The 12,111-nt window shown below is 36.9% G+C and overlaps 3 protein-coding genes across 4 annotated transcripts; 1 reads left to right on the top strand and 2 right to left on the bottom strand.

Annotated features, from left to right (window-relative positions):
• Positions 1 to 151: 151 nt before the first annotated feature.
• Positions 152 to 1,544, bottom strand: LOC130467743 (uncharacterized). Its single transcript, XM_056836465.1, has 2 exons — positions 1,000 to 1,544; positions 152 to 711 (listed from the first exon to the last, which is right to left on the bottom strand). The coding sequence occupies exon 2, from the start codon at positions 708 to 710 to the stop codon at positions 261 to 263; it is 450 nt and encodes a 149-aa protein (XP_056692443.1). The 5' UTR covers position 711; positions 1,000 to 1,544; the 3' UTR covers positions 152 to 260.
• A 2,899-nt stretch (positions 1,545 to 4,443) lies between these two features.
• Positions 4,444 to 10,772, bottom strand: LOC110781146 (uncharacterized). Of its 2 annotated transcripts, XM_056836463.1 has the most exons (4): positions 10,636 to 10,768; positions 8,701 to 8,771; positions 4,739 to 8,177; positions 4,444 to 4,648 (listed from the first exon to the last, which is right to left on the bottom strand). In XM_056836463.1, exons 3-4 carry the CDS (start codon positions 7,364 to 7,366, stop codon positions 4,445 to 4,447), a joined length of 2,832 nt encoding a protein of 943 aa, XP_056692441.1. In that variant the 5' UTR covers positions 7,367 to 8,177; positions 8,701 to 8,771; positions 10,636 to 10,768; the 3' UTR covers position 4,444. The 2 variants fall into 2 exon arrangements, with proteins under 2 accessions (XP_056692441.1, XP_056692442.1); XM_056836464.1 differs by lacking the exon at positions 8,701 to 8,771 and having other exon boundaries at positions 10,636 to 10,772.
• Positions 9,899 to 11,806, top strand: LOC110775745 (protein BIG GRAIN 1-like B). The gene has a single exon (XM_021980348.2). It carries the CDS (start codon positions 10,400 to 10,402, stop codon positions 11,642 to 11,644), a length of 1,245 nt encoding a protein of 414 aa, XP_021836040.2. The 5' UTR covers positions 9,899 to 10,399; the 3' UTR covers positions 11,645 to 11,806.
• Positions 11,807 to 12,111: the final 305 nt, after the last annotated feature.

Below are 12,111 nucleotides of genomic sequence, written 5' to 3' on the forward strand. Positions count from 1 at the left end.
TTCAAGGACTTTACCTAATTTATAGATTTATCCTCTGTGGTGAATGACAGGTGAAACGAGCACGTATACTAACCAAGTATACTAACCAAGTTTTAATCGGTACACAATTAAACGGAGCTAATAATCGAACACAAGTTAATGCAAAAAGATATTGTCATAAGCTAGAATTACCATTATTAAATGATTAGAGTCAACTAATGTCAACAACATTACATTACATTACATGAAATCCAATTTCCCGTTCCATTGTCGCGTTTACACTAGAGGAACTTCATTACAAACTTCAACACACAACAAACAACTAATCCTACAACAAACCAAAATACAGAATGGGCAATTTCTTGGCCCTTATCCTTTGTCCCCTTCATTCCAGCCACTCCACCATTGCATATCCTTTCAAGCCTCTCATTGGCAGCAACAAGAAGGGCTTTGTCATCCTCCAACTTCTGCAATTCTGTCATCATGACCCTCAACTCTGTTTTCAGCAATCTCTTCTCCACCACCAGTTCATTCGTCACGACTCTTTGCCACTCCACAACATCAGGATCAACCCAATAAAACCAACCACATCCTTTCCTACCAGTGTGTACATCAGAGAACTTACAAGTCAGGAATTTTCTCCCCGGGTTATCAGTTGTCCACGATGTCAACATCTTGGATGGAATGCCACAATAACATTTTTTTGAAGCACAAGGAGACCCACTCGACATCCTGCAACAGTTAAAACAACTAATTATTAGTATTTGATTTCTCAATCAAAAACCCCCAAATTGCAAATAACGATCAAAATTGATATTTTAAACCACGAATACCCACATTTTTAGTCAATTCAAGAACCCAATTTTGCAATGTAGTTGTTTTCACATGACAATTCAAAGGTTTCAAACGCTAAATTTATCAAAAGGATTCGAATTTAATAAAATTGAACAAGAACAAAAACCCTAAATTGAAAAAATAAACCCAGAAATTGAAGAACAAGAACGAATTTAATGCACTCACCTTTAGGTTACTCGATTCCTCAACCAAATTGCGAATCTTGCTTTGAGAAAAAAATTACCCAGATTTCTTGATTTTTTTCCGAAAAATTGGTTGAATGTGGTTGATAAAACTTTACAGGAAGTTTAAATAAGGGGGAAAGGGAGTTAAGCAGTTGAATATAGCCGTTGGAGGTGGGGCCCACAAACGGAGGAATTTGACAGAAACTGTTACAAGGTAGTGTTACTCAAACTAAACAAACTTATAAGGTAGCAAAATTAAAAAACTTTTTTATAAGGTAGTAATTCACAAAACGTCCAAACTTAAAGGTAGTGTTGCACAAAATTTCCTTAAATCTAAAGTGTCACGGTGGTCAACATGAGTAGCCAATTTAATGTCCATTTGTTTTCAGAGACCCGGATTTGAATCTCATAGGAAGGTTTTTGCTCGTTTTCCTTTTTTTTACACGTACTTTTTTTCATTTGAATGAGAAGAGCAAAAAAAACAAAAAAAAACATCGTAGTACACATTTTATTTACGAGTTTATTTGATCTTATATTCCTAACCTCATCCCTAATTTTTGTACTCCGTATACACGTATACATGTAGTAAAATTTCGGTGCTTTATTATGCATGGGGGCCTCCAAATTTAGTACTCCCTCCGTCCCGAAATACTTGAAACGCTTTCCTTATAAGGTCATCCCGGATTATTTGCAATGTTTATAAAAATGATTTTTTTTTTTATTATTATTATATCAATTTCTCACTTATCCAATGAACCACCTACATCCCTACTCCCTAAAATGAACATTAAAAGTGATGCACCCCCCATCCCCCTACCCCTTTAAAAGTTTGACACACATTCTACTATCTATATTAAAAATACCCCACTCTCAACTACTCCGTACCATCTAATTAAATACTAAGTCAATTACAATGCATTAAACTATGTGCAGGTCAAACCGTTTTAAGTATTGCGGAACGGAGGGAGTACATACATAATTGGCACATGACCTCCAAATTATTTAAGACGACCCTGCCCACCCACCCACCCAACCCACCAACTTCGTCAACTTCTTGGTTGGTGCCAATATATAATAGTTACCCAAGCTAGGTAATCGCCGAGCTAACTACATTCGTTTTTTTAATTACTAGTACTAGGGGATTAGTAAACCCTAGTACTCCTAACTTCTACCGCAACAACTATTTAAACATTGGAAATCAAGCAAATTATAATGTCCGATATTACGATCTAGTCATATTAAGTAGTGTTCAATTATCAGGACGTTTGTTACTTACAATTATACGCAAGAAAAACTTATATATTCGACATACTCTATATAGATTATTGGTTATTTATTTTAAAAAATATTCTAAGTAAATCCACTCCTCAATAGTCAATTCTTTTATAATTGTTAAGTTTAATCACATTGCATCAATCATCTAATGTCTTCAATGTGTGGGACAAAAGATCTTTTATGGATTTAACTAGACCATGCAAAATAATCCGGATTATAGCAAGATTCTCCTCCTTGAACTAATTTTGTTGGTTATAAAAGACTCAAATCAAATGTAGTCGATTATTTTCAAAAGGATGAAATATCCATCATAAATTTAGAGTCCTTTATGCCAATACAATAATTTCCTCCGTTGAAAATTGGACATTTGGATAAAACACTTGCATTATTCCATGAAAACATCCAAAAAAAGCACTACCACTTTGACTCACAATGATTTAGGTAGAATTTTCCACCAATCAAATCCCTTTTTTTATTAATAGAAAAACAGTAATGGACAAAGAATATTGCAAACGAGAGAGTAAATTTGTTTGCATTTGCAATATCTCAACCAAAAACAAAAAATCTCACAGTATCAAATAGAAAATTAAACCAAGGACTGTATAAATCAACAGGTAAAGGAAATGTTTGAGCTTAATTAACTAAGGGCGTGTTCGGTATTACTTTTTGTATTACTTTTCTATTTTTAGAAAACTAAAAACAAACAAAAGTAGTTTCTCACAATTTTTTTTTGTCCGTTTTCAAAATTAAGATCAATATTATAAATATTGTAAACATGACTAATTTTTAAATCAAGTTTTGATCCGAATCACGTGAATTTCGAAGCCATAAAACCAAAATTCAAAAACTAAAATTGATAATGAACATACCCTATAATATCGGATTTGTGTCTTTAGAACAACGATTAATTGGAGAACTTGCTTCAATTGAAATACAAAATCTTATATATGGCGGTCTTATGCATAAGATTAAGTTTTTGCCAGATAGTTGTATAATCTAATCAAATTGTTACACATTGTAATCAATAGCTATATTCAATTAATTATTTTGTACAATCAATCAATTAGTCATATGGTCTAGACTTTGTTATCGTATAATTCAATTTCTTTTAATGCTGACATCAACAGTCTTATTCATATGTCAGTCGAGTAAATAGATCTGCAGGTCCCTAAACTTTGCCAAAAGGAGCAGTTAGGTCCCTCAAGTTTCAAAAGGAGCATTTAGGTCCCTGCGTTTGGATGGAAAACGCTGCTTTTTGTTTTCCGTCACTAACGTCCGTTAAAATGCATTTAAATTAAAAGGAAACTAAATAAAAGGTACTAAACGACAAAAAAACAGTTACATTTACCATTTACCAATAATTAAATAAAGGGAAATTCATTTCAGTTAGCTTTTTACAAAAATATAGCCGTTGAGGCTCTCAAAAAACAGAGTATTTAACATTCCATGCACATCAAAACAACAACAAAACACTTAAAAAAAAAATTCTTTCTTCTCCATCTTCTGCTCTGTGTTTTTTCTCTGTTGCTCCACCATAGCTGACTCTTCTCAACATAAAAAGGTATTTTTCTGCCATTTTTTTGTAAATCTTAAGTTAGCTTATTTTAACAATAATTAAACATATTTAGGAATAAATTATTAAAACGTAATTTATTTGCAGAATGATGAACAGGGCTATCTCTTTGTTCAACAATGGTGATAATGAACACCCTAAGAGGTGCTACTGTGGATTCACAGTATCCATTCAAAAGGCATGGACAAAAGAAAATCCTGGAAGGAGGTTCATTGCTTGTCCAGATTATGATGTTGAAACAAACAGAAGGGGTTGCATCTTTTTTAGATGGATTGATGAACAAGAACCAACAACTTGGCAAACAATTGTCATACTAGGGTTAATGCAAGATAAACAAAGCCTTGCTGCTGAAGTTGATAGTTTTAGGACAAAACTTAGTGAAGCTAACAATTATGCAAGGAAGAGGGAGGCAGACTATGTGATGAGCAAGATGAGAAGACCTATTAGTGTGAAATGTGAAGTGTGGGTTGTAATCCTAGTGGTTCTGTTTTTTTTTATCTGGTTTGTTTTAAGTTAAGTGGGTTAAGTGGGTAGGTAAAATGTAATGATCTGCACTAATGAAATGTAATGAAGACTTTAAATTCAATAAAATCTAACCTCATGGTCTTTTTTCTAATCTTCTAGCCATTGCAAGATCCTGCAATGCTTGGCTTGATATTGTGTGTCCTTGACTTGGTTGAGTCTGTGACAATGGGAAGTCATGTGCAGGGAAGGAGTAGATGGTTTGCTCACCCCCATGATCAGAATAGAAAGCTGCAGGAGGTCTTTGCCTCTGTGGTGTGGGGAAGTGTTGTGATATAGGCTGCATTAATTAAAACAAATTAGGAACAAGTTGGCTTCAGTACAGTAAAGTAACATGTAAGAAAGAATTTGAGTATATTGAATGACTTACAGTAGCTATTCTTTGATACCCATTTGGGTAGGTATAAATACCCACACCCCTATTGTGCATTGGTATAGCTGAACTGGTTCTTGGGTGTTGTTGCTGTGGTGTGGTCTTCTCTGCAGTAGCATGATTGTTGCTGTGTTGTTGTTGCTTAGGGGCATTCTTGCAACCCCTTTTGTTGTGGCCTATCACACCACATAAGCTGCATTTCATAGAACAACCTGTTCTCTTCAGCTTACCAGATGCAGTTACCTCTCCAACACCATATCTCCTCTTTGTTTTAGGTCTTCCATTGACCTTTTTCACCTTTGGAGCCACAACAATGCTATCAGAAGTAGGCCACTCTTGAGGACCATTTAAAGGCTCTAACAAAAATTCATATGCCTTCATGTAGGTCTGTTTGCAGAAATATGCATTGACATATTGTTCTGGGTGGTCTACTTTATTCCATATAGCAACAATTGCATGTTTGCATGGAATCCCACTCACCTGCCATGCATTGCAACTGCAAGTATGTTGGTTCAGATCCACCACATACTTAACCTGTGTTGCACCTTCTCTTACTCCATAGCAAAACCCACCATCCCAGTATGCATTCCAACCCCTAGCCCAAATTTTGTGTTTCTCTAACTGAATTTGGATCATAGGACACAACATTATCTCCTTTTTCCCAATGAAATCTCTTTTCTTATGCAGTCTTTCCATCAAACCCTCTCTAATATCTTCCAACATGGTAATAATAGGCTTGTGTCTTGCACTCAAGATGTATGCATTAAACACCTCACTCATGTTGTTGTCTACACTGTCACAACAAGATAATGGAGTGTAGAATGCCCTACACCATTTCTTGTAGTTCCTTTTCAGTAGGTCTTCAGCAGCTTCATGTGAAATACCCCTCATTACTTCAATGTTTTCATTGAAGTGATTTACTGTGTTGCTTTTTGCAATAGTCCAAAATTGTTTTCTGTACTCTAAACCACCTCCAAACACTCCCCTAAAGTTACAGTACACATGCCTTGCACACACCCTACTTTCAGCTTGTGGAAACACATTTGACACAGCAGCAAGTAAACCCTTTTGTTGGTCAGACATGAAAGTGTACCATGCTCCTTCACTAGTGCCTAAATCAGTAGCTAGAAGTTCTAGAAACCAACTCCATGTGTCAGTGCTCTCAACCTCACAAACAGCCCAAGCCAAAGGGAACATTTGATTGTTTCCATCCCTCCCTACTGCTACTAACAATTGACCCCCAAATGGTCCCTTTAAGAAACATCCATCAAGTGATATGAAAGGTCTGCATCCTGCCAAGAACCCTTTCCTAAGTGCCTCAAAACACAAATACAGTCTGTCAAACACATTTGCATCCAACTTCAACTTCACTGTGTTCCCTGGATTGCTTCTTAGTATCTCAGCTGCATACCTTGGGAGTAATGCATACTGCTCTTTGTATTCACCAACAATGAGTGCTTGACCCCTTCTCCTAGCCCTGGCAGCCTTGTCTTTGCTCACCCTTATACCCTTTTCTAACCAAATGGTTTCCTGAATATCTTGCACTCTCATGTAAGGGTTAACCTTAAACAGATTCTGGTAGTGTTCTGCAATCCAATGTGAAGTCATCTTCTTAATGATAGGTGTCCTACCACAAGTGTGCTCACTGACAAATGTTTTCACTGTAAATGACCTTCTTCCTCTCTCCCATGAAGCCCAAATTCTCCATTTACAACCTTTATCTTTGTGCTCACACTCTGCACAAACCCTAGTGGAATCATTTTTAGAAAATGGAATGTTTCTTCCTTTATCAATTGAATAATCTATGATTGCTTTCCTAAATGTCTTTGGATTCTCAAACTGTTGCCCAACATAAAAAGTGGCTTCCCTCTCTTCAGTTTCAGTGTCGTTTTGCTTCTGTTTCCCTCTCCCCCTCTTATGGTGTTGTGGTGCAACTAAGTAACCAACATCATCCTCATCTTCTGACTCACTAGGGCTGTCTAAGTCACTGTATCCATCAAAGTCATCCCCCAAATTCAGACCACCTTCTACTTTACTTTCTGCTAGTTTTTTCAGCATTACTAACTCCTCAAAATAAGCCTTTTCCCTTCTCATATCATCAGATATCTTAGACCTAGCAGTGGCTAACTCATCATCATCTTCATCTGTACCCTCTGAATCATAATCAATTTCAGGTTGAGGCACATTTTGAGGTTGAATATGAGGTTCAGGTTGAGTTTCAGGTTGAGTTTCAGTTTGTTTGGGTGGGAGTACTGTAAAAGGTGGTTCCACATAATCAGAATTTAAGTCAACCACATCAGTATTCAACAACTCAAGGAAGCTACCTCTCCCTCCTCCCCCTCCTGCACTCCTGTTTAGGTTAAAGTTGTAGGTGGGTTTGATTTTATGTTCAATGTATATATGAATGCTTTTGTATTCAAAGAGTAAAGCTAAGAAAGGGTCACAAGTACTACTATCAAAACCTAAAAACCTAACCCCATTCTTGAATTCTTTCCTAGGGTCCCAGAAATGTACTTTCTCTATATCATTATAACCTAAACTATCCACTAATTCCTTAACATATTTGCCATCTGCATTCTCATGGATGTAATCAAAGACATCCACCCTCCCCCCAATATAAACCATATCACCTTGCACAACCCATTCACCACCATGATGCACATATATGCAAGGGTTCAAAGTCAAATCATCAACATCATCTGATCAAAGTTAAAACAATATCAATTAAAAGAACAAAACTTTAAGAAATCAAACCAAATGAAAGCTTGAATAACAACACAAGAGATAACAAAAGGAAACAGTTATCTTCATTCATTCATCATGATCATTCCATTTGAATTTACAAAAGGGTAGGCTTCAACCCTTACATTACAACCTCAATCCACTATTGAGGGAGAAGCCTACGGTTAAGTATAAACTACTGTCATAGCAGTGACAAATACCAAAAACCAACATTTGTCACCTTCCACAAAAACCAACATTGCAATGACAGTAGTAATGTAATTGTCCTTGAAAATTAAAAATAAAAAAAGCTATAAACAAGCTGGATCAACAAAAGCTTGACAAAAGAGGGGCCACCACCAGCGCCACCACCACCCACCCTGCATGGCCTCCACCACCAGCTACTCCTCCTCTTCCTTGAAAAGGAGGGGGAAGCCGTCAAAGTAGACGGTCATGTCCTTGTCCAACCAGGCGTGGAAGTCACGACCATCATTGTCAATGATGTCCATGATGACCCACTCACGCAGCCATGCACGGTAGCATCCTTGAGGGTAGTGGTATGGGAGGCGGTACCGCAGCTTGGCCCACCGACGCCACTGCTTGCACACACTCTGCACAGCAGACTGCCCCTCCCAGTCCAGCCTGGGGAAGATCTGGGTGATTAGAATGTCCTGATGATGGCAAAGGGGGTGTGCCTCCCTTAAAGCATGGGCTCCTAAAGTCAAAGTAACGGCCAAAGTCAATAAAACAGTAAGTAAACCCTAATTATTATACGGAATCTAGATTAAAATACTTCTAAATTAAGAAACAATAGTTTAAAGAAACACCATTTTCAAGAAAATGCAAGCATCAATTCGAATTAATCAAACTTTGTTTTTTATTTAAGTGAATCAAAAACAGTAAGTGAAACCCTAATTACTACAAAATCTAGTTTAAATTAATTCCAAGTTAGGCAACAATTGTATAATTTAACATATTAAACACCATTTTCAAGAACATGCAAGCATCAATTCGAATTAAATATTGGAAAGTAAAAACGGACGAAACCCTAATTCCAACTTCAATTGATAAATTATGCGAAATCAGCCCACGATTGTTTAAATTAACATATAAAACACCACAATCAAGAACATGCATGCACCAATTTTGGGAAAAAGTTACTTAACAAAAAAGCCCTAATTTATCATGGCTCAACTGCAAACATTTATTGAAAAAACCGACAAATTGAATGAAAATACCTTCGTCCCATCTGGATATTCTTGTTCTTGTTCTCTTCCTGGTGAGAGCTTCCCACTTGGAATCAGCAGACCTTTTGTTTGATACGCAAGAACCCATTTTTTTGCAGAAAACTCAGAGTAATAACTTCTAATTCTCTTAAGTGTTTGAGTGAGTAAATGGCAAAAAGACAACTGAGAGTGAAAATGGGGGGGGACCATATAAATAGGAAGTGAAAAGGGGGGAAATAGGGTTGGGAACAGTAAAAAATTACCGCCAAAACATTATTAGGAAGGAACCAGAAAAAACGAGGGAAGTTGGAAGGGTTTCCACGTGTACACATTGAAAAAGTAAGTTGAAAAGGCTAAGTGATTGGAAAACGCTTATTTTCATCAAAATCATCTGTTTTCAATCATTAATCTACGTGTATATTAATTCTCCTTTTATTTTAATAATTTTTAATATTATTAAATGCATTTTAACGGACGTTAGTGACGGAAAACAAAAAGCAGCGTTTTCCATCCATTTTGAGGGACCTAAATGCTCCTTTTGAAACTTGAGGGACCTAACTGCTCCTTTTGGCAAAGTTTAGGGACCTTCAGTACAGTTTACTCTATGTCAGTCTTACTCTCTCTGTATTTTAAAAAGAGATACATTTTTTTTTGACAAGTTTTAGTCCCCGCATCCATTATATTACTCCGTAATATTTCTCTTTTTTTGTGGCCTCCACACTTACTTACATCATCTTGTTTCTATAATAAATAATTCACCCACTATCTCACTTTCATCTTATTTTAATAAATTCAACTCACTCTCCTAAAACTATGTGCCTGTCAAAATGTATCTTTTTTTTTTTTTTTTTTTTATGGAGGGAGTATTAAAGAGTAAAGACCTATCCCAATTGAAATGTATTTAACCCGACTCAAATTTAAATTAGTAGGAGTCTAGTAAAGTCCAAACCAGGTGAGATTAGTCATAAATTGACAAATAAATAAAGTAATCCACACACACGAACGTGTAATGTGCAAACAAAGTCACTGTAAAACAAACTTTACAAAAAGCAACTAACAAAAAATAAAAACAGAGCAATCAAAACAAACCAACAAACAAACAAACAGTAATCTGACTAATAAACTCACAGTAATAAAAGTTAACCGACCTTATTATTTCATTTCACTAATCAAGCTGTCAGCCTTTCTTTTCCCCCTCTTTCCACCTTTCTTCCCACCCGCACGCGCGCATCTCCCTTCTTCCCCTGTTCATATATACTCATTTCCCTTATTCCTTAACCCCATAACACACACACACCCAAAAATAAACTCTTCATTGCATTTTCTCTCTCCTTATTCTAATTTCAAAATCTCCAACACATGTACGTACTCACGACCACTTGCTCATAAAAAAGTCTATTGTATTGTACACTGTTGTGAATTAGGGTGTTGATAAATTAGGACGAAGGTACACCAGAGTGTTCGTGTTTGTGTTTGTGTTTGTGTTAGATCACATGGTGATGTTTTCTCACTAATTACGCCTTAGTGTGTGCAGCTTTTGACATTCTCTTAGCAGACAACTGCTACAATTTCTTTCACATGCTCTCTTCTTATATAGCATGAAAATCTCTCATCTAAGTTCATACTACTAGTACTAGTCTACTACTACTTAACTAGTTATTGCTAGAGTTATATCAATAACATTGTTCTTGTTGCAACATTGTTAATTAGCATGTCTAAAATTGAGACTACAGTTCACAACAATGTTACACACAAAAGGAGGGGTAAGAACCCTTCATTCTCCTCCATCCTCCTCGACGCCATTTATCGGTCGATTGACGAGGATGACGACTATCCCCGTACTACCCCTACCTCCCCCACGAGAAGCATTGTTAACCAAAGTACTGATTGTAATAGTAATGAAGAAGCTGCGAAAAATCGTAGAAATAAAATGAGAAGTGATAGTACCTTGGAGACGGTTGATCTCCGCCGTGCAATTATGATTGAGTCATGGATGGAGAGACAACAACAACAACCGCAACAGCCGCCGCAGCAACCACCGCAGCGGAAACATTTTCATCTAGGCGATGTGATTGATCAGAAGATCAGGATCGTTCGTCAGAAATCTGTTCCCAGTATACCAAGAGTTAATTCAGATGATTCGTCATCGTCGTCGTTATGCTTCACGAATCTCAGTACTCCTCGCTCCTCTTCGAGCGATCATTCGTCTTCGAGAATCTTCACGAAGACGAAATCTCGCGCGCTGAAGATCTACGGCGAACTGAAGAAATCAAAGCAGCAGAACACTTCTCCAGTTTCTCCAGGTAGGAGAATTGCAGCGTTTCTAAATTCAATCTTCAGAAACACAAGCGGTTCTCCGGTGATAAATTCGCCGGAGATAAAGCTCAATACGCCGGCGAAGACTGCAATGACGGAAACGACGAACTCAACATGTTCGACAGCATCGTCGTTCTCGAGGTCATGCTTGAGCAACAAAACGCCATCATCGTCGTCGTCCGGGAAATCATCCAGTACTCCAGGAACAAAGCGATCAGTGAGATTCTATCCAGTAAGTGTAATTGTCGACGAAGACGGCCATAAATCGTTACAGAAGAACTCGAATCGAGATTTTGAGAAGCTCATATCGAATACACAATTCGGCGGCAAAACCCTAGATCAGCAGCAGAAACGGAGGAGAGAGAAAGAGATTGACGCATTGATGATGATGATCAAAACGAATTGCGGCAACATTCAACAGCGTCATGTATCGAGTTTGAACAAACATTGCGGCGACGACGACGATGATGAAGAAATGGAGGAGGTAGATGATGAAGAAGAAGATGATGATGATGATAATGGAAGTTGTGCGAGCTCAGATCTTTTTGAATTGGAAAATTTGAGCTCACTTGGTGTTAGTCGGTATTATGAGGAGTTGCCGGTGTACGGAACTACTAGTTTGGAGAACCTAACGGCTTAATTATAATTATTTTTAATTATTATTTCTTAATTCAGTTGTTTTTTCTTTTATTTATTTGATTTAGGGTTTAAGTTTAGGATGTGAATGTAATTGATGGTGTTTGGAAGTTGATAAATATATTAACTTTGGTTTAAATTAATGAGAAATCACAAGGCTTTTTCATTTGATCTTGAATAAGATCGAACTAGTGGGGAAATAAATGAGAACAGGCTAATTTGTTACGATAATAGTTTTAAATCTGACGTAACTTTGAATCCTTATTGTTTTATCACAATAAAGTCTTGGATGACAATACATCGTTACACTACTATGTAGTATGCCAAATGACCATTACAATAGTTTGTTCTAATAGCTACTCCGTAGTAATCAAATATTCAAATCCAAATTCTCGATCTAAATTTTAACTCGTACTCTATCGAGCAGGGCAGGCTAAAGGGAGGTCCAGGCGTACCTACAACATTGGGCCA

Source organism: Spinacia oleracea, chromosome 2 (assembly GCF_020520425.1).
Source record: "Spinacia oleracea cultivar Varoflay chromosome 2, BTI_SOV_V1, whole genome shotgun sequence".
NCBI classification, from domain to species: domain Eukaryota; kingdom Viridiplantae; phylum Streptophyta; class Magnoliopsida; order Caryophyllales; family Amaranthaceae; genus Spinacia; species Spinacia oleracea.

Coding starts and splice junctions, on each gene's coding strand:
- LOC130467743 (XM_056836465.1), bottom strand. CDS start 710: ATGTCGAGTGGGTCTCCTTGTGCTTCAAAAAAATGTTATTGTGGCATT.
- LOC110775745 (XM_021980348.2), top strand. CDS start 10,400: ATGTCTAAAATTGAGACTACAGTTCACAACAATGTTACACACAAAAGG.
- LOC110781146 (XM_056836464.1), bottom strand. CDS start 7,366: ATGGTTTATATTGGGGGGAGGGTGGATGTCTTTGATTACATCCATGAG. Junction 4,649..4,738: donor GGTATCAAAGAATAGCTACT/GTAAGTCATTCA, acceptor TAATTAATGCAG/CCTATATCACAACACTTCCC.